The sequence below is a fragment of the Caretta caretta genome, chromosome 9, assembly GCF_965140235.1.
Source record: "Caretta caretta isolate rCarCar2 chromosome 9, rCarCar1.hap1, whole genome shotgun sequence".
Lineage (NCBI taxonomy): Eukaryota > Metazoa > Chordata > Testudines > Cheloniidae > Caretta > Caretta caretta.
The window spans coordinates 9,615,662-9,638,443 of record NC_134214.1 but is presented as its reverse complement, the minus strand read 5'-3'; the positions used below and the strand labels follow the sequence as shown (position 1 = coordinate 9,638,443).

General features: G+C 44.1%; 1 protein-coding gene across 2 annotated transcripts in view; it reads right to left on the bottom strand.

The window, feature by feature from the left end:
- The window catches only part of MCF2L2 (MCF.2 cell line derived transforming sequence-like 2), a 317,075-nt gene continuing 294,293 nt past the window's right edge, over positions 1-22,782 (bottom strand). For both annotated transcript variants that reach the window (XM_048863063.2, XM_048863066.2), the window contains 9 exons: positions 21,951-22,060; positions 19,574-19,669; positions 14,391-14,480; positions 12,318-12,389; positions 10,377-10,463; positions 6,851-6,969; positions 4,968-5,080; positions 2,335-2,438; positions 1-1,348 (listed from right to left, as the gene is read on the bottom strand). In XM_048863063.2, coding sequence (XP_048719020.2) covers positions 1,248-1,348; positions 2,335-2,438; positions 4,968-5,080; positions 6,851-6,969; positions 10,377-10,463; positions 12,318-12,389; positions 14,391-14,480; positions 19,574-19,669; positions 21,951-22,060 — 892 coding nt within the window. In that variant the 3' untranslated portion in view covers positions 1-1,247. The remainder of the gene's footprint in view (positions 1,349-2,334; positions 2,439-4,967; positions 5,081-6,850; positions 6,970-10,376; positions 10,464-12,317; positions 12,390-14,390; positions 14,481-19,573; positions 19,670-21,950; positions 22,061-22,782) is intronic.

The following is a 22,782-nucleotide window of genomic DNA, read 5'->3' as shown; positions in this document are numbered from 1 at the left end:
ATGGTCTCGTTTAGTCAAAATCAATCACTAACTTTTGAGCTCTCTAGCATAATTTCTTTCAGGCCAGTCTTTTTCTGTTTTCACAGTCCTAGGTCAATATTTACGTTTGCAAAACTTAAGGTACTAGCAGCTTTGTAGGATCTAAAACTCCCATTTTGCATCAAATTGCCGCCATGCAAATGCCATCGGACCTGCTCTGAAAGAGCTAATGATTTCTATAGGAATTTTACGGATCTCCGTGATATCCTTATGCTGCAGAGATTTGGTACAGTCCTTAATAAAATGTCCTGGAAAGAAGCATATAACGATAACACTTTATCTATTCCTCCGAGCTTCTAAAGCCCACCTGCCCATTTGCAAATGCCGAAGTATAGTCTGATACCATATGGGAATGAACCGTACCTAGTCCAAAGTCCAGCACACAGAGAAAGTGTACAGCATGCAGTCTACTCAAATGTAGAACGTTAAATGGCATTCAACAGAATTATCAGCACCAAATGTGGAGGGATGTGATCCAAAACCCACAGACTGGGGGAAAGAATTTGTTTATACTGCAAAAAGACCTCAAAATGTCACAATAGTTGCCATATATTGGTTCCTGCCTCAGTCTGAATCGCCACCTCTTAGTCAAGTCTCCTCCAAAGATCTTGTAAACAGAAGACTATTCACTGAGAGGAAGCAGTCACACCATCGCTGTGCTAAGCTTCATTGATTCGGGACTTGTATTTCCCCCACCACTACCCTGCAGTTTTCTGTTCCTGTTAATGATCAGTTAGAAATGACTGAACACATCATTTTCTATCCAGTGGAGTTAAGGGAGGCAGCGGAAGGCACAGCAGCAGAGCCAAATGAACAGAAACAATCCAGGACATTCCCATGGTGGAGCAGTAACTGGTGACCATGTTCTTCTGAAGTAACCCAACGTCCAAGCGATGTAGCCACAAGGTGAGTGCATAGTAACTTTTCACTTTGCTGTCGACCTAATTTAGGCCACATCCTATCCAATGATTCAATAAACAATGCGAGAAGCATTTTTTCTGTTCAATACTGAAGATGATTTTGATGCCGTTTGAATTTTTAATGCTCCTTCAGTTTTCCCGCTCATGCCTTGGACCTAGCAGCTTTCCTGTCAATGTGGTTGGAATGAATTCTGAAGCTCAGAGCTTGTGGGAACGGTGACTTGATCCAGCATCCACCAAAACAAACAAAGAAGAGAAAGGAGTCCTGAGGAAAACCTGTCCTGCAGTTCAACTCCCAGCCCTCTGTTCTGCCGTTAAGCTTCTGGCCAGCTCACTTTCCTTAATTTCAGTGTCTGCCAGGGCCATGCTGCATGTATCATTGTACACTTCTGAAAAACAAACACACACAGGTTGTCACTACAGGGATATCTCAAGGACTTGTAAGCTACAATATGGAGGTTTGCTATTAATAAGTACACAGCAGTAAAATAAAATTGAAAAAAACCTAATCTCAACCCTCATGCTTCATGGCACTAGCTGATCATCAGGTAGGGTCAGGAAGGAATTCCCTTGAACAACTGGTTAGGTACATCATGTGTTTTTGGTTTTCTTCTGGAGCATCGGTTATAAGTTAGTGTCAGTGACAGGACATTGGTCTAGGTGGAACACTGATTCATTAGGTTCCAGCTTTAACTACCATGTGTTTCTCTTAAACTGCAGCAAGAAATTCTTGTTAATTTTCAAAAGTGCTTTCCTAAATCTTAGCAAATTGAAAAACAACAACAAAACCATCATTAGCTCTCACCTTCAGATCTCAAGTAAATGGATCATGACAGGTTCTGCTCTCAGTTACATTTTGTTTCCAATGCAAGATGTAACTGAAGGCAGATTTCAGCCTGATATTTATAAAGAGGGGCCAAAATTGTAATGTTAAACCGGATTTTCAGAGGGTGCTCAGATGCAACTCTCTAAATCCAATCCCTGCCCTACGGTTTGGGTTTTGGGTCAGATCCGAAACTGGAAAAGGACTATTTCTAGTTCTGGTTTGACTGAAATCTCACCGGGACAGCCCTTCTTGAAAAAACGTTAGCCCAAGGTGGTGGAAATATTGTGAGAGCACCTGCTCCGCAACAACAGTTCATGAGATTTTGATGTCATCAAATCCAAACCCGAACCATAGCCCTGATCGTGGGTTTGAACCTTGAACTCCAACTGGGACTGAAATGCCACCTCTAGCCCTGCTCCAGTGAGACAGTTAGATTGAAGACATATTGTACTGTCATGTGTATGTTTGATCAGGTGCCAACGTGCCTTTTCATTAACAAAAACGGAAAATCAAAGAGCTTTTAAAACCCCATTAGAAACTCTTTATTACCTGCATTGTTCTTCCTAAGGATACTGTTACTATCGCCTTCTGCTGGCTGTAACACACTGGAAGGAACCCAATCGCTTTTCTCAGAAGCCAGCTTCTTTACTAACCTGGAAATTCAGAGTGAGCAGTCAATGCATTTCCCCACCTCCCTTCCCACTGGTACAGTTCTTCATGAAAATGCACGTTATAGGGGTAACTCCTCAGCTACGGCCAAAGAGCAGCAGGGGTGGGAGGTGTAGATTGCTAGGGTGGCGATGTAAAGCTCACCTTAGCACTCCCCCAATTCTGGGGCAGCTGTGCACGGGGCCAGCAGCCTGAGGGTGTGACTGTGCTACAGGGTTTCTGAATCTGCTCACTGCAAAGACACACACTGTGTGGCAGGTTTCAGAGTAGCAGCCGTGTTAGTCTGTATTCGCAAAAAGACAAGGAGGACTTGTGGCACCTTAGAGACTAACCAATTTATTTGAGCATAAGCTTTCGTGAGCTATAGCTCGCTTCATCGGATGCATACTGTGGAAAATACAAAAGATGTTTTTATACACACAGACCATGAAAAAATGGTTCTCTCCCCTCACCCCACACTCCTGCTCGTAATAGCTTATCTAAAGTGATCACGCTCCTTACAATGTGTATGATAATCAAGGTGGACCATTTCCAGCACAAATCCAGGTTTTCTCCCCTCCGCCCCCCACCACCCCACTCTCCTGTTGGTAATAGCTTATCTAAAGTGATCACTCTCCTTACAATGTGTATGATAATGAAGGTGGGCCATTTCCAGCACAAATCCAGGGTTTAACAAGAACGTCTGAGGAACAGTTGGGCGGGGGGGGGGGGGGGGGAGGAAGGAATAGGCAAGGGGAAATAGTGAAGCTCCAGATCTGGCCAATGTTTTTGAGATGGTGGGACAAATTCAGAGGCGTCTCCAGGAGGTGTCTAAGATGAGGTATCTGACAACTTTGTCTTCCCCTTCAGTCTGAATGTGACACTGACTAAGCCCCCCTTGGCTGTATTAACTCAGACTCACACCTGACTCCCAACATGAAACTTACTCCCACCCCATCACCTACACATCACCCCTGACTTTGGCCCCCTGAGTCTGGCTGTAAGGTAGCCTTACGGAGTCTAAATGAGTGTAACTCCCACATTCAAGGACTAGTCAAAGGAAAGTGTGGCAGGAAAGGGACCTACTAGGACAGGGCAAGAAGTCAATTATAGGGGGCCACGCTATGACTTACACCGTATCCCAGCCTCTTGGCATGCAAGTTACACCTGTTTAGAATTCCCGACAGTCATTCATCCGTACGCAGGTAGAAGGAAGTCTTAAGGGCGTCCAAGTCTCAGGGAGCCTAGGGCTCTTTCTACACCGTGCGCTAGGGATGTGATTCCCAGCTTGCGTAGATGGTCTCGCGCGAAGCTCAGCACCCCACGTACGTTCAGGCGGGTTGGTACTCAGGGGAGTAGCCTGTGCCATGGCCACACTGCTATTTTTAGTATCCTCGCTTGATGAGAGCTAAGGCGAGTATGTCTGGTGAGCTGGGAATCACGCCCGTAGCTCGCAGTGCAGAGGCAGCCTAAATGACTGCAAGGGAATCTAACTTATCCCACCTTTGACCAATGGACTTGCACTGATGTAAGTGAGAGCAGGATGCAGCCACTGGTATATTTTCCTCTGTTCCCAAGGGTGCGCCTCACCCCTGCCAGAGGCCCAACTATTTCCCATCCCCTCTGGTTTCATGTCTCTCTCCACCCAAGCCTCATGTCCAGCCACTACTGGCCAAAGGGGACTAGGTGGGACCGGCCAGGGTCACTGCACTTGAGTCAGGCAGCATGACTGCGGAGCGATTGGAGGAGCCTCTCCTGTCACACTGCGGTGAATCAGAAAAGTTACTAGTAGATTAGTTTATTAAACTGTGGGGGTATTCGTAGTGACCCCTTTGTTAAAGCTGGGCTCTGATCCATAGAATCCAGAGCCAGAGGGGACCATTGCGATCATCCAGTCTGACCTTCAAACACAGGCCAGAGAACTTCCCCCAAGTAATTCCTAGAGCAGATCTTTTAGAAAAACATCGAACCCTGATTTAAAAATGGCAAGTGATGGAGAACCCACCACAACCCTTGGTAAGTTGTTACAGGGATTAATTACCCTTTCACTCTTGAAGCAGGACTAAAACCCCTCTGTTTCGTACTTTGGTGGTTGAATTTAGACTCCACATCTGACACAGTAACTTTTCAAATACATGTTAACCTCATCCTACCCTCAATACACAGCTGATCCAGAGAGGGGCTGAGCCCAGTGGACAGAAGAAATTCTTGACTTCAAGAGGAGCTGCAGGTGCTAGGCATACAATGGTCCCACTGGTATAAGTGTACAATGGTGCCAATGTATCTCCTTGGTGCAAATGGGTTATGTGCATGTATCACAGAGAGAATATATCCCTTGTACATAATAACCCATCTTTAGGCCATGTTAGACTCTGCCACAGACCGTACAAGGTGGGGTTCTCTCTATTTTCTATAGGTTTCCTCCTGCTTTGGGTTTCGTTTCTGCAGATGTTTTCAGATCCTTCTAATTAGTTTTTCCACCTCTCACATGTGGTTACAGCTGTCCTAGCTGCAACTTTCTCTTTTGTACTTACCATTGTCCATTTTCTCCTTCCTGTACAAAATGCACTAAATCTCCATTTTCTAGAGTGAGAGACTCTGGAAAACAGGTTTCATAACTTCCTTCTACCCGTAAAAGATTGGACCCCTAAAACCAATGAAACAATACAGCATATAGTTACCATGAAGGGAGGAAACAAAAGAGAGAGACTTTCTGGTTAACATAATGAGCTAGGCTTTGCAGAGATTTATTCTTCTGGGAATGTCGTAGCTTTTTCATTCTTTTATTTTTGGTCAGCGCGTGAGGTTAGTGATATTCAGGTATCAGTGCAGGACTCACCTGCCTATTCAAACTCCGCAATTAATAAATCAGCCATCATTCTGACAGTGGGTTTCTGTTTGATTTTATGGAGTCATCAGTTTGGGTGATCCAGATGTGTTTGAATTTACTTATTTTTAAAGGGAATGTGAAGTTCCCAGATGCTACAGAAAGAGGCGCTGTAGAAGAGCCCAAACGAATGAATGAACTTGTACTGCAGTTAAGGGCTTCTTTCTCCATTCCTGTGTTTGCTTCTGCTCTCAGTGACGCTGGTGTATATCAGGAGTAAGGCCCATTGACGTCAGTGGACCAGTACAAAGATGGTATAAGTAAAAATGGAATCAGCACCCCTCACCCCTTTATTTATGGGGTTTATAGCGGGGCTGTGATGATTCATAGAATCATAGAAGTTTAGGGTTGGAAGATATCTTAGGAGGTCATCTAGTCCCACCCCCTGCTCAAAGCAGGACCAATCCCCAACTAAATCATCCCAGCCAGGGCTTTGTCAAGCTGGGCCTAAAAGCCTCTAAAGATGGAGATTTCACCACCTCCCTAGGAAACCCATTCCAGTGCTTCACCACCCTCCTAATAAAACAGTTTTTTCCTAATATCCAACCTAGACCTCCCCCACTGCAACTTGAGACCATTACTCAGTCATCTGGTATCACTGAAAACAGCCTAACTCCATCTTCTTTGGAACCCCCATTCAGGTAGTAGAAGGTTGCTATCAAATCCCCCCTCACTCTCTCTTCTGCAGACTAAATAAGCCCAGTTCCCTCAGCCTCTCCTCATAAGTCATATGCCCCAGCCCCCTGATCATTTTCGTTGCCCGCTGCTGGACTCTCTCTAATTTGTCCACATCCTTTCTGTAGTGGGGGGACCCAAAACTGGACGCAATACTCCAGATGTGGCCTCACGAGTGCTGCCTATAGGATGAGACTGACAATATCTGAGCTTGGGTGTAATATTAATGACAACATATTGTTCCAGTCATTGGGATGATTTCTCACTTTGGAGAAAAGCAAAATAACGGTTGGTTTTAGACCCTTCTGAGTTTTGGGAACCAAAAAAGGTGTAGGGGTGAGGGGAAGGGACTATGTTATTTCCCCCTGTTTCTGTATCTAATATATTTAAACATAATTTAAATCAGGAGGTTAAAAGTGAGTGAGACTTTCTGTGATTCTGGCTGGCAAAACAACCTAGGGAAGAATTCAATGCATCCCAAAGCAATGCCTGGGCATGTCAGTATGTTTACAGGGCTCTGGTGCTACCAGTACTGTGAAACACTAGAAGTGCCGGCTGGATGGGCATTCTGGGCACTGCTAAATCTTATACCTACATACAGTAGCCTAGCCTTAGATCTTACGGTTCTTGAAAACCTAAGATGGTCTAAAACCAACACCAGGAATGTGTGAACTGCCCTGAACTTCAGGGAAATCTGCACCCCGTTCCAGTTCTGAACTTTTGCCCCCATCCTAGAACCAAATCAAGCCCCCTAATTAAAACACCCCATAACTTCGGAAATGCATGGATCCAAACGCTGCAGTTTATGCCCATTCCAGGCTAGGCTTACAATGTGATGGGAGTGAAAAGAATTACATTGTTAGGATTGGCCTCTTCCTCCATGTCAGAAGAGTTGGAGAGTTCATCTGTGCTGGATGGGATGGCTTCGAAATCCTCAAAGGTGTCTAGCGAGGGCATCTGCCTGCTGGGCCAACCTTTGCAAAGGAAATGAAACAACAGGATTTAACTACAGGGCATTTGCTCTTAGAGGACCCAAACATTTAAATAGGCAGTTCATAGATTCCCTCCCCCCCTGCCCCTGCTATATTACATATGTATTTCACATTGCTAAATATCTTCAGTTTAAGAATCACAGAATGTAGGAGACAAGGAGCAGAGAATTATGGCAAATGGTGACTTTGCAAAGCCACTGTGGGTTTTTCAGTAGCCTTTCAGGTGGGCTGGGTCTGTTTCAGTTTTCAAGCTTCTAGCTCACCTCCCTGTATGTCTAGTATTTGAGGCCAAAGGCTTTTGAATAACAGTTCACCCAACCCCAGCCTTCAGCTGATCTTATGCCCAAACAGCTTCCAAAAACTGGCACGTATGCCAAAGGCAGAAGTTGTGAGGGAGGGGAAGGAGTTAGAACAACAGGGGGAACAGGTCTTTTGACACAGCACTGATACAGAGTTCAGGAGTCAAGAAGAGATGGTCTGATTTACATGCCTAATGTGAATAAATCTTTTTGACCGATCAGGGTAGTGGATATCTGATATCAGACAAAATCAACTGGTTCCTCTTGCTGTTATACATGGCAGTAAATAAACTGTAATGTCATAGGAGAGAGAAATGTGTAACAGCAACAAATCATGGTGCATACAGCCACTTGGAACCTCACAGCTTTGGTGAGGATTGGACTCAGCTCTTCCTGTGCAAGCCCTAATCGTTCAGGTTGTGACACAGCAGGGAGTGGGGAGTGTTGACCTGGGAATGTTGCAGGGGAGGTTTTCTGGGACTGTCTGCATTGGGGATGGGAGACTTTCCTTGAGGGAAGATACCTGAGCATGTAACATGAGAGCCCAGGAGGGGGGTTGGGGCCAGGTGACACCTTCTGCCTGGGAAACTGGACAAAGGCTGGAGCAGGAACCAGTGGGAGGCAGGTGAGACGGCTGGAGGGGGTTTCAGTTTGGAGCTGGCTGGGGAAATGGAGGGAGCCCCAGGGCTGGGATATAAGCTCCCTTATACCTTCCCCCCCACCCCCCCCAAAGGACTTGACTGAGGGGTCCTGGTTGTACCTACAAGCTCTGGTTGGGACTGTGTTCCTATCGTCCAATAAACCTTCCGTTTTACTGGCTGGCTGAGCGTCACAGTGAATCGCAGGAAGTGGGGATGTAGGGCCCTGACTCCCCTACACTCCGTGACACAGGTAAAGGAGAATCTCTATTAGCAATACAGAGCCTGTGACACACAGCTGAGCCATTCTAATGCCTTCCGGCGCAACCCTCACAAATGGCAAGATGTTGCACCAGAAAAGTGAGCACTAATGTGGAACGCTCCAGCACTCTGCAATTTTTTTTTATTAATAAAAAAGGTGACTTGCTTTTCATTGCACACTGTGGTGCAAAGGGAGAGAAGCTGCTACACAGAAGCACAATGCATGGGTTTATACGTATCGAAGAAAAACGGCCAGCGTTCAGGCTAACATTCATGAGACTTACAGTAGGACCAAGTGAACAGATTCGCTGCCTCTCCCTCCCCCCCCACCTCAGCTTTTGCCCAAAACTTGAACCTGAACTGAATGACTCTTTCTTGAAACAGTTTCACCTTTCTCTCTGCTATTCATCTGCACGCACCCATGGAAGCAGAAGTGACCTGATCCTGTCAGAGGGGATTCTCTTGGGCTCCCTCCAACACTGTCACAGCAAGAAATACCAGGGATCTAATGTGAGAGGCAGATTTCCAGCCCAGACACAACCGTCTCATCTTAGTGCCATCGGACATGCAACGGGGTGTCAAGGTGCCGTGTTATTTTATATCCCAAGAGGAATCCACCTTCCCTCCCCCAGGAAGCTCTTGGGATGTACATGCTGGAGTGGCAAATCTGCCACTCTGGGACAGGGTGTAATGTGCCCCCTGCTTGGCCAACTCTGAGGGCTGGTGCAGAGCAGTGGGCGGGGCCACGGACACCCCCTTTCAGACAGGTGTGGAGTATGTGCTTATTAAGAAGAAGCAGGGACACGACTCTTCACAAGGGCACTGGGCAGCCTCTGAATAGGTGCATGCTGGGGGAGAGGTGGAAGAACCCACGCAGGGGCGCAGCAGACATTTCCTTCATCTTACTAGATCCAAGAAGTGCAGATAGCTTGGATACGGATTCAAACTTTTTACAGCTTGCTCCTGTTGAACACAAATTAGTCCCATGGCAAAGACAAGATGCAAAGTCAGATGCTCTCACAATATACTTATGCACGACCCAGCCATGTATGCACACTCTAGAGCAAAGGTTGGTTTAAAACAATACAAACCCAGAACCATGTTTTTTTTATTTATATGTTACTGAAAAAAATCCCCTTTCCCCCAAAATAGGTGGCAAATGGGGGGAGGAGGGAAAGGCGAAAGGAAGGTAAAGGAATGGGAGGGAACACCAGAGCGATATCTCAATTTCCATCTGTTAGAGATTAATCAAAGCGTCCTTAAAAGTTAGACCAAATCTTTTCACATTTGTCTGAAGTCCCTCTTCTTCCAGATGTTACTGGCTCTTTAGCTGCCAGGTCAGCCAAGGCGCTGTGCCAAGCTTCTAACCCTGGAGATAGTCTGTTCTTCCATCATTCTGAGCAATAACCACAGTTTGGCTAGAAGCACTGCTCTGGAGAGCCAAGCTTCATTTAGAGAGATATTTTAAAATGGGGAGTGGTCCGACTTAGAACAATTCAGGAAGGTACATCAGAGGCCTTGCTGACATGGGAAAGTTTTACTAGTTATTCCGATATAGTTACACCAATATAACCCCCAGGTAGATACTCTTCTTCCAATATAATAGTGGCTTTTTGGGTTTACCTTAAACCCCTTCCTGAGCTAAATAAACTAAACTGTTGATTTAAATTCACACATTTAGATTATAGCAAAAAAACCACAACATTCCTGAGCAGACTAGTGGTGATCTCATGCCATTGTCATTCACAGCCAAGAGTCAAGATGTTCACTGTAATACTTAACGGCTTCCCAGCAATAAAGATTCCTACAACAACTCCATCACCTGGTCCATCCTTTTCTCTGCTAATTTTCATTGCAATGTCAGGATTTCAGAGACGGCCCATGTTCAGTACGTTTTCATACGCTGCAGAGATGCTATAAAATAACACAGGCCAGATTCTGAACTTACCAGAGTTAATTAAAAATAGTTATTCTGAATCCACTAAATAAAATCAGAGTCCGGTCCATTATTTCTACATTCTGCAGTGACTTAGGCTTATGGTTACATTTCTTTCAAAGGAAATAATGTTTCCTTTAAAAAAAATGGAGAGAGAAAATAATGAGAACTTTGCTTAAGGTAAAGATTGTTTAACATAGTCATAAATATCCTCAGATTTACATGAAGCACTGTGAACATTTTAATTCTGTTTACCTGTCTGTGAAGCAGATCTAGGAACTGGTCTTGTGATGGAACTGGCATTACATTTAGTCTGGGCTAAGATGGTGTTCTCAAAAGCATCTGTGACAGGAAGTAGAAGTTTGTCACTTACTGAGATTCTTCTTAAAAGTGAATAACTGAACATGGACCCACTACCAAATGTATTCCTTTACTGCCGAAAAAAAAGCACGTTTGATCTCTTGAACGCAAACACTGCTGCAATCACATCGGCATTCCACTAAAACACAGATGCAATGTGAGATGTGCAGAGAGCAAACAGAGCAAACCAAAGAGAAATGTGGATGTCATTTATTGACTGAAAAATAATTGTCAGGTGAATGGTGCAGTATTCCATTCCTCCAAAGTTACCTTATTTTCCCCCGTAACATACTGTCCTTGCAGCATTTGCAATACTTCTGTAGCTCCTCGAGTTTGTTTTGGGTGGTTTTCAATAACCATGCAAATGACGACTAATAAAAACCATACATTGTTCCTCCTGACCAAGAATGAATGAATAATTCCTAATCAATGCAAATTGGTTGGGGAGGTTTAGGGTTTTTCACAGCAAAATCAATCCCTTAATGTTACCAATTGTATCTCACTTGGATCTTTGGAAGCAGCAGCATCCACAAATAAAGATGTGACAATGGTCATGGTTTCGTGTTAAGAGAGACGGGGTATGCTACTCAGTAGGGGATCAGGATGATCCTGCACTCAGGAGCTGGAGTCACCAGGGAGAAGAAAACTGAACAACCCCCTTTTCATCTGTGCCCTGAACCACAGCCCCCTGACTGTACGCAGGACTGTTTCCTTCATCCTCTGAAGTCCAGCTTCCTCTGCTGGGGTTCATAAGGCAGCTGGCCCCGAATATCGGATTGGTTCCATCACTGACGAGCCGCTCACCCCTTGCCTACACAGATTTCTGCAAAGCAGCACAGATGAAGGAAGCGTTCTGCAGTTTACCTCTCCTTGGATAGCCCTGGCTCATGAGTCCTCCCTATACCCTGACTCTATGACCTAGCTTTGTCACAGCCAGCCATTGACCATTAAAAGGGGACACTGTGCCATGCAAGCATGTGCTGTTCCAAGTACATGGTGGCGAATCCCACCCTGAATTGTGAACTGGTTAGCATCCTTTGTTCAATTCAGATCTGTCTCTCCCCAGTGGAAGAATATGCTGCAGGTAATAGTCTTAAACTCTGCTTGAATGAAATGAAACACTGCACCTTTAATGGACAAAAATGCCTGTGTCTAGCCTTCTCTCTATGCAGCATACATAAACCCCCTGCTACCATTACAAGTGTGATGTCTGGGGAGAGTGGAAAGGGACAGGGATGGCCAAACTAGAATTTGCAGGTCAAATGCAGCATAGGGATTATCGAATGCTGTCAGTGCCACTCTCCTCTTCAATGTGACGGTGCAGCTCAGTGAGACTTTTTATTAAAACTAAGGCAGAATGTCATTGACCCCACTTAATGCCAATTAAGTGCCATTCCCTTGATACGGTGTCAGAAGGGTTCCCATCTGGGCAGCACTGCAGTTAATTTCTCCTACTTTGGATCGATGAGATGACGAAGGACCCAAATGGGATCCAGTTTCTGCTTCTGAATAACTCTCAGCCCCCACCAAGTCAGCGGGCTCTGACCCTTATAGAGAAAGAAAACAGCCACAAAATCCAGATTTGGCACTGGGTCCAGATTCTGGAACTTCACTGCCTTCCCAAAGGGAGTTTGGACCTGGGGCTTTGATTCAGGCCCATCCCTAAATGAGATTCTTTAAACATAGCTCAACTAATGAGGTGACAAGCATAAACTGAGACACTAAACTCATAAATCATTGTGGATTTTAATGTAATCTACCACCAGTGATGAAGAGATATGGATGGTATCAATGAACTATGGAGAAGAATTACATGCACGATGCCAATACTTGTACCTTCAAACCCCAGAGGAGTTGGATCACTCTTTATTTCATGTCTCTTGACTTTAACTGCAGAACCCAGGGGACCTGTGTGAAGTTTGCAGATGCACAAGATTATAAATGTAGTTAGAAGTACAACTTTTTTCCCCATTATCTGTTTGTGAGAAACATGATCTGGAATTACTGGAACTGACCAGTGTAAAGAGCGTAGGATAACGCATTTACTAAACAAAACAAACAAAATCCAAAAAAACCAAAACAACCCACTAAGCAATTCTGGAAAAGGGGAAGAAAAACACTTTTGTGATATGCACTAAGAAAAAAACCCCTCTTGCAACTTTGATCATTTACAGTTTAAGTAAAATTGAGAAAAAGTAACTGGCCCCAACTTTTATGGACTTTCATCTCCCGTTTGTCCAGCAGGTGGCACTAGGCCATCCAAATGTCTCAGGGAAGACACAGCTTTGAGAACCACCTCAGCAGGGCTCTGCCTTGGATCAGTGAATGTACCAGAGGCATACTCTTGAACAAGAGAGGATGCCATTGTATTCTGGGTTGCAGGGTGCCCCTTGCAAGTTGATTTACTGGTAGTCATCCCGTGCCCTGCTTCACATCCCCAAGGTGAGATGATGTGATGGGGTTAGTCTGTTACCAGGGAGGATAAGAGAACAATGGCAAGTAGTGGCCCTTGAATGAGCAAATGAGAATCTTGACTGGCTCTGTACTTGGGTAAGGGCAAGGCAAAGTTTATGCTTTGGGCATGTCACCCAAAATCTTTCCTTAAAGTACCTGACAGCAATAAAATATGTAATTGAAAATCATTGACTCTGCCTTGCATCTCTTAAAATCATTCATAATCAGGTTTCATTTCTCACCTTCCGGCCAAGAAACCTGCCCACCAATCTTATTTTGATTAAAATCTCCATTATGATTTTTGGATTGGAAACTCTCACAATGCACTTGATATTTCATTATAATTTATACACATTTTCTTCAATAAGCCAGTCCACAAAACAATGCCAGGGATATGATGTTCCCTCTCTGCTCCTCCGTGCAGCTATGGCTTCCCATTTCCTCTCTTACCTAGTCACACTGTATATCACACCAGCCTACCCACAGCTAAAATGGCAATCAGGCATCTCTCTCCGGAGCCACAGTCCGAATGAGGATAACAGATGAAAAGCTCTTTCTCCACACTATGTCCATTACATCCAGAGCATCACTAACACAGGTTTCAGGAGCGCATCATCTCTTTGCTCAGGCAATGGCTTAGCTCATATTCTTCAATGCAACTCAAAGCCAACTGTGCTAAGAATAAGGGGCTTGATCCCATGTAGATTTTGCTTAGCTCTAAATTTTACTAAATGAATTTAGCTACTTTTTCTGTTTGTGAATTGCCCGCAAACAGCTTAAAGTTTGCTCCAGTTTCTTCGTTAGCTCTGAGTACTTTCTGCAAATAGCTCTTGGCCTATAAATTGTTCTGGAGTGCTGTATTGTGAAGACTGCTTGACAAATGCACACACAGATCTCATGGTGATATGCTTCAGTTTCCTCACTGTTGGATGAACATGACTCTTACAATCATGTGTCTTGTGCAAACCCTTGCATTTGTGAGCTCAGAACTGACCACTTCCATTCATATTTTCTATTATCCAAGTCTGCTGTTTCTATGAACATTCCTGCCAGGGAATGTGTCCGATAGACTAGTCACAGGAAGAAAACGCAAAACGGGTGCAGACTCAGGCAAAGCAAATTCAATTTCTGTGAATATTGGTGGGACTTGTTTGAGGTATATTCATCCAGATAGATCATGAAGTCGACAACAAAACTCCCATTGATTTCAATGGAAAGGGGATCAGGTTCCATATGCATGCAAATGTTTCAGATACATAGGCCCAGCTGGGCCTCTCTCTCTCTCTGCAGATGACATATTCTGGCCCTGATCACTCTCCCTCTGCAGCCCTCTGCATATATCAGACTTGAGCCTGATGTACAGACTTATCCCTTAAACATAAGTGTTTGGCAGTAGATGTATCACAGTCAGCGTGAAGGGGAACCAGGCTCGCCTAGCAGGCAGTATGACAGTACCTTTGGTCAGAGCAGAAGTGGTGACCGTGGTGCTGATGGAGGAGGCTAGGGAAAAGCGACGGGTAACTTCTCTCTCTTTAGATTCTGGATCTGGGAGAACAGAGAGATGCAGGGCAAGGCAGGGTTAGAGGTTAGTAAGCAGAGGAGGTTATACAGGTCCAAAGCAAAGCAGCAGCTGAAAAAGGGTAAGAAGGTCAGTTGCCAAGAAATGTACAATCTCGTAAGTGACATGCATAGAAAAATATATTTTTAAAACATTTACCGTTACACCACCCTTAAGGTATTGCAGGGGGGAACCAGCACCAATTAATATCTTAGCACCAAACTAGGGTGAGTACAATTGCAAACCACACAGAGATGAACAGGACAGTTAAAATGGCACAGTTTAATAGATGGGTTATGTGGATTTTTAGAAGAAAAATATTGGAACTGTTCTGCGATGACTGGTTTACTGGTGGCTGAAAAACACTGACAAATAAACACTTCTGGGCTAGGGCCCAGGTTCGGTAAGGTATTTAGGGACTCATTGATACTCAGCGGGTGTAAATCAGCATGACTCCACTGAAGGCCAGGAAGTTTCATTGATTTACATCAGCTCAGGATCTGGAGCCCTGGATCTTTTCTTTCAAGGAGCCAAATTCAGTTCTGGAGAGAGGACACAACTTGCACAGATTTCGATGTGAGCTGTCTCCACCTCCTCCAGCTGACTTTGTCTTAAAGTATTTTGTAAAAGAGACCCGTGGACTAATTAACTGCCAGCTCCAGAAGGCAGGTGGCATTTCTAAACGTATTGAAAACCCGCAAACACTTGTTAAAGGCTTGATCCTGCGAACAAGTAGGGCTGGGAGTAACTCCGATGACACTGACTTCAATGGGACCACACTATGAGAAAATTTGCTCACTTCTGTGTGGTTCTGGATTGGGTCCTTGGGCCCTGATCCTCCAAACACGCAAGCACACAAGTAACTTGACTCAGATGAGTAGTCTCATAGATATCAATGGGACACAACCCATATGAGTAAAGCAAAACATGTGCGTAAAATCTTGATTCAGCAAAACATTAAAGGCATGTGATTTACTTTAATGGCACATGGCCTCAATGGGACTTAGCATTCGAACAGGGCTAAAATGTTCTGTTGGAACTTTTTTCCATGAGAGGTTTTGTGAAAAAAAATCTATTTTCATCCAAAACCTGAATACGTGCTATTTTCAGATGTTTGTCAAAACCCCCAAAACACTCAAAGAAAAATGTAAATGAAAACAAAACTGTTTTATTTGCACTGAAATTTTCCATAGATTCTAAGGCAGGATCATGGCCTAAGTGTTCGCAGGATTGCAATTGTATTACAGAGACCTTTTTGTTCCAGGATTCAGCAACTGAGAAAATCGGTCCCCCAGATCTTCTGAGGATCAAAAGGGAAGGAGTCCCTGGCTTTTCTGTTGCTATCCTACTCCTAGGACTAGAAGAACACTGGGGTGCAGTACACTTTATGGTGGTTTCCGACTTACAATGTTCTGAATATCTCAGTGTACTCTACAGAACTACGGTACTGTAGAGATTTAGTAGTGATCTAAAAAAAAAAAAATCTTTCACTTTCCTTTCTTTTTGTATTTCCCCATTTCAGTGTCCAGACACTAGAGGTTTTTCTGCGCCCTCATTTCTATTTGACAAACCTCACTTCTCACTGAGTCTTTCCCCTGGGACAGAAATTAGCATGGCTGGCGTAACAACTACAGCTTCTGCAGCACCTTTTCATGCCAAAACATCTTATGAGGGACACTAGCACAATCATAGAATCACAGAATATCAGGGTTGGAAGGGACCTCAGGAGGTCATCTAGTCCAACCCCCTGCTCAGAGCAGAACCAATCCCCAACTAAATCATCCCAGCCAGGGCTTTGTCAAGCCTGACCTTAAAAACTTCTAAGGAAGGAGATTCTACCACCTCCCTAGGTAACGCATTCCAGTGTTTCACCACCCTCCTAGTGAAAAAGTTTTTCCTAATATCCAACCTAAACCTCCCCCACTGCAACTTGAGACCATTACTCCTTGTTCTGCTATCTGCTACCACTGAGAACTGTCTAGATCCATCCTCTTTGGAACCCACTTTCAGGTAGTTGAAAGCAGCTAACAAATCCCCCCTCATTCTTCTCTTCTGCAGACTAAACAATCCCAGTTCCCTCAGCCTTTCCTCATAAGTCATGTGTTCCAGACCCCTAATCATTTTTGTTGCCCTCAGCTGGACACTTTCCAATTTTCCCACATCCTTCTTGTAGTGTGGGGCCCAAAACTGGACACAGTACTCCAGACGAGGCCTCACCAATGTCGAATAGAGGGGAATGATCACGTCCCTCGATCTGCTGGCAACGCCCCTACTTATACAGCTCAAAATGCTGTTAGCCTTCTTGGCAACAAGGGCACACTGTTGACTCATATCCAGCTTCTCGTCCACTGTAACCCCTAGGTCCTTTTCTGCAGAACTGCTGTCTAGCCATTCGGTCCCTAGTCTGTAGCGGTGCATGGGATTCTTCCGTCCTAAGTGCAGGACTCTGCACTTGTCCTTGTTAAACCTCATCAGATTTCTTTTGGCCCAATCCTCTAATTTGTCTAGGTCCCTCTATATCCTATCCCTACCCTCCAGCGTATCTACCACTCCTCCCAGTTTAGTGTCATCTGCAAATTTGCTGAGGGTGCAGTCCACGTCATCTTCCAGATCATTTATGAAGATATTGAACAAAACCGGCCCCAGGACTGACCCTTGGGGCACTCCACTTGATACCGGCTGCCAACAATGGAGGACATCCTAGCTGTTCAGTAAAAAGCTTAATGCAGCCTTAACTACTGTGGTGTTGCTACTGATGCCTCAGTAACATGATTGGAAAGTTTACGCTTCTGAGATTATTATACGAATTTACTTGTAAAAGCACAAACACACTGTTCTGTGTCGGGGCATACACCTTTCTACACCCACTTATAATCCTGAAGAAACACAACAGGCCAAATTCTGCTGTCAGTTGCAACACATAATTATAATTGAATTACTCCAGATTTATGCTGCTGTAACTGAGAACAGAATTTGGCCCAGTATTTAGCGTGGCCAGATGCAATTAAAATTCCACTTTCCATTCATGGTCTTAGATCTTCTTTAGTATTTCCTTTTTTCAGGATACTGATGGTGACTTTTTTTCTCATCCAGACTCCAGCACCCCTGCAGATACATGCTAGATGCCTTTAAAAGATCAGGGAGATGATTGACTTCAGGGGCAGTTCTGAGGGTGGCAGGAAAGCAGAACTGGGACCTAGAGAGGTCAATGCCAAGATACTTACTTGCTTTTAAATAGGACTTTTTCCTTCCATGAGCTATGCAACCTGGCGAGAGTTGTTCAGAAAAGGTGTCTGCACAGTAGCCACACTGCTTGTATTGCCCAGGTCAAATCCATTGAGCAACCCCAGTATAGCCTTGTCACTGTTATTGATTATACCCCTTCTTCTAATGTGTACTGTATCTTGATGAGTCATTCTTTATAGTACTAGCAGGAGCAAAAAAAACCCCGTCACTAAACAGCGAAATGACAGCGTCCTGCAGGATATTGCATATTGCAGTTACTACCATGGGCTTCGTCCATGCCAAGAGAGGATCAAATCTCGCTCCCCTGAGTGCACAGAACAGAACAACAAACTGAAATCAATAAACACATGCATGATGTAGCATGTTTTAGATGTGTCAAAAGAATCATGAGTCAGAACCAGATCCTGCAAGTCAACGATTTGAGGGTGCTTAGCATTTAAAAAGAGTGGACCCTAAATCAACAATAGTTTGAGTAATACCCATGCTCCACAGGGATAGCACCGTAAGTATTTCAGTATTCTCCTTTGCCCGGAAAGAGAATAGAAGGAGAAGACAGATCCCACAAGGACTGAGATGATTGCAGACAGAAGAGGGAAAAAGGCCCAAACCAAAACCAAGGGTTCAAAAAGCCCCAAACTGAATTGCAGTCTGAACCTGAATCTGATTTTGACTTTTTCAAATGTTTCTGTAATTGACCAAACCAAATCTGAAAACTGCCATCCCCTGGAGTCAAAATCCAGAACTGGATTTTGCAGCTTAGACCCTTTCTCTTTAGTGCTGCCTTATCTTAGCCGAAAGGACTTTGGGGCTGCTTTGGTTTTTGGTGTGTTCTCCTCTGCTGTGTCACTTTTTAAATGTAATGCTTTCACTTTGCCTCTTTCTATTCATTGACATTTTCCTCTCCTGATGCGTCCACTCTCCATTATCCTACACTGACCTTTGGCCTCGTGGTGCACTTGGAAAGAAAATGTCACTTATCAGAACAGGAGAAAAGCAAAAAACATCAAACAGTCAGAGGTTCTGTGGCCTGCAATGTGCAGGAGATCAGACTAGACGATCATGATGGTCCCGTCTGATCTTTAAGTCTATGAGTCATTTCAGAAAACTGCTTGCAAATTTTATTGCCCGTTTTCACTGTCCAAATTACTTCCTCTTCTTCCTGCTGGCATAATGGCCCCAGAAGCGTGCAGCACTTTCCTTCCAGGGACCTTAAACACTTTCCAAACATTCATGAGTCAAGATTCACAATATCCCATTTCACAGATGAAGAAATGGAGGAACAGAGAGGTGAAGGAATAATTTCCAGATCTCCTGATTACCAGTCCCCTGACATAACCACTAGACCATGCTTTATTAACCACTGACCACAGTTTCTTACAGAGCCTAAGTGATCTCACAAATGAAAATTTAACATGTTACACCAGAAAGCAAAACATTGCTGGGTGGCTGGGTGTTCCCCACTCAAGAAGCGGTGGAAAAAGTTATTGTTGGGTATGTGTGTGAGTGTGTGTGTGTGTGTGTGTTTGTTCTGTGATTTAATAGACTTTTTCACGATGAGGCTCCTGTGAGAGGCCTGAATGCAAAAATGAACGTTTCGCATCTCGTCAGTTACGCTTTCCATCACCACACTAAAGACACAAACTTTGTGGGTACTGCCATGGGAGCAATTTTGTAAAAAAGGATTGACCAGAGGAGCATGTGCGTGCGTTTGGATGGGATGCAGCAGCACCTTAGGAGGTAGTGATGGATGGCACCACGGAATGGAGAGAACATCATGGGATTGTACACAGGAGACAGATGGCTGGAGACTGAATGCTGCATGGGGTGATTTTACCTTTAGGTGGAGCTCTGCGGTTGGAAAGACCTTGTAATGTGAATCGCTTTCTAGCAAGAGCTGAGCACTCAAGGTTAAGGCTGGTGGAAGCATCAGCTAGGAGAGAGAGGCAGAGGGAAAAGAAATAAGACAGGAAGGGTCACCCTTTCAGCTTATGGGAAAGGAAAGGGTAGAGCTGGATGACAAGGAAAAAAAAAAAAAAACCTTTAGATTCAGTCCAAGCTTGTGATACAGCTGAAGAGGTGACATGAAGCCAGGTAAATTAAACTAGCTGGGCCAAGCTGATCCCTGGTGTAAATCAACTGAGTTGCACCAGGGATGATTTTGGCTTGCTGAGTTTCCATGGAGAGTAAAAACAAAAAACTGCGGAGGAATGTGGCTATTTGAAAAGGAAAATAAATACAGTTTAGCAGCAAGTTAATTAAACACATAACCTGGTGCCTTGTGCTGTGAAAAAGTGTCGCTGTGATTTTAATAGGCAGCAGCTCCTGGCTCCAGTGGGAAATAAGAGATGAGGCATTATCATGCAGGAAAAATATTGACAATGAGTATTTGTCACCTCAACCCACTAGGCCACTGCTGTGGTATTTCACTTGGAAGTCTAAATCGGTTACTCAGATGCTTCCTGTGATTTAAGCCTTACCGGCTGACATCTTTCCAACAGCCTCCATGCAATTCAGCTGGCATACAATGATGCACTGTATCACTTGATTAGCTGGGATATCTTCTCTGCATTCACATGCCAATAAAACTAACAAACCAATCCCCTACCTGAATAAACAGTCAAGCTCCCTGATAATTACATTTACTTGGAGAAGTCACAATCACCCACACATATTAGTAAAAGAAATGGACCTGAACCCAGGTCCCAGATCCAAACACAACTGCCAAACTTTGCATGTCTTCTATCTCTATAATGGACATGTCACACAGGAAAGTCTATGGCAGAGCAAGGGCTATAAACCAGGTCTCCTCACTCCAGATCCTGTGTTTTGACCACTTGACCATACAGGCCCTCTGCCTTACACTGTCACTATCTCACTGCCAATTGATTTCACCAAGGAGAAGCAAATGGAGACCTGAAGTACCAGGGAAACACAGAGAGACAATGCATCCAGATAATATCCAGACTGACAAGCAACAGACACACTGTGATTCCAAAGACAAGCACATCCCATCACTTCCTGGTTTGCAGACAAGCTGCTATACAAAGGGAACGATACATAAGTGTGTGTGTGTGTGTGTACTAGCATTTTGCAAGGAATATAAAAGGAATAGGTTCTAAAGATGCCAAGAACAGGGAAAATAAGGTTTTTGTACATCCCATCCTTTTAAAGCAAGGGGCATTTGTTCATGGCATTTGGTCACTAAGGAGTCACAAGGAAAACTGTAAGATGTGTGTGTGTGTCTGGGGGTTTCACCCTAATTTTAAAGTGTTTATTAATGTGGGGAAAAGGAGAAAGAAATCAAATACTTAACTTCAAGTCCTATCTCTGCACAGACGGGTGCACTAGGACATTTTGACCACAAGTTCCCATTGTTTCCCAATGTTCTGTGTTGCTTAGAAGTTGGGCTTCAAGTTCTACATGTTGTACCACCCTGAGTTGCCTCGAGACCTTCACTTTCTTCTGCAGCCATAGTGAGTTGCAATAGGCCAGGTTCCCATACTGAATGCATCCTCTTGACCAGCTGATTTCGGCACTTCTGCTTGCGGAAGTCATTTGGGCTACAGTGTGTGTGTGTGTGTGTGTGTCTAGATGTAGGACTAGAGTTTTCAACAAGTCAGGTGCACAGATGTATGCCTAATTTGCAAATATCACAACCGCACATGCAAATCAGGTAACTGCCTGCAGAAACTACTATATTTATCTATTTGCATGCACAAGTATATGATGTTCGGATACAACTGCATGGACAAATTAAATGCCCATTGTACATATGCCTGATTTAAAAATCAGGTCTATGCATAACTCCTAGACTTGAAAGGGTTAGATTTTTATTGGTAAATGTTGACCAATGAAAAAAATATTTCCATTGATAATAATCAAGATTCACAATTAGGTAAAGTAAGAAAAATGCAGCTTGAGAACTTATTAGAGACTGTCATTAAATAATTATGGTCTGAACCCTGTTAGCTGACCGTCCCCGGCTAAATAATCAGCCAGTTATCTTCTGAAGTTTACTTTAGCTTACACTGCGATTTTAAAAAATAACCATGGACATAATTGACTAAGTTCCGACTGTAAGTTTTGTAAAACCTTGTTTTCAATGTTAAGCTTGATTCATCCCAACAGTCTGAAGAATCCAGAGCTGGGTGTACAGAGATATAAATATCAGCGCCATGGGGTAACATTCCACAGTGCCGCGGAACCCCTACCTCTCTTTTGTCTAGTGCTGGGACTGGAGTTTCTGCTCCTGTCGTTAGATGTTTCCCGGTTTGATGGCTCAGATTTATTTTCATACACGCTTGATGACTTCCTGCTATATCTTTGGGCAAAAGAAACAAAACCATTATTAGGTTATCACACGGTAACTGAAGGCACCACTTTTATGTTAATGTCCTCCTCAGCGGGCTACCATGGTGTTGTAGCTATGACATAACCAATAATTCCATCCCCTTGTTCCCCACACACATAACTTGAGCACTGACTCCAGCCTTTCGTGTTACATCCTGTTGGTGGGAAACATTAATCAGAGATGGAGTGCGACTGGAACCTCAGATCAGAACCAGTTCAAATTTGGGGTGAGGGGTTGGTTTGGATAGAAATCCCTAGATCCAAACCCACCCCTATGCTTTTGGTGAGTCAGCTCCCAAACTAGAAGGGACCCATTTCTGGCTCAGATGTGGCCAGAATCATTCTTGACAGATTTTGGCACAAAATGGTGGAAAACTCAGGAAAGCAGCCAATCTTGTGAGATTTCCACCATTCTGGGCCAAAATTTCATCAAAAGCAGCTCAGGAGATTCTGGTGCCACTGACTGCAAGATCAGGTTCTGATATGGCCTGTGAAGCCAAACCCTGAATACCAAGACCAAACCTAATCCAGATCTGGATCCAAATCACCCCTTCTCACCCTATTAACTTCTGCAAGCGACAGCAGAGTGGCACGGGTGTCATGATTTTTTAAGAGTGTTTATTAGTAGCAGAATGAGAATTCTGCTGAAAGAACAGAGCATTTGGTTACAAGAGGATCCCCTCTCTACCCTAT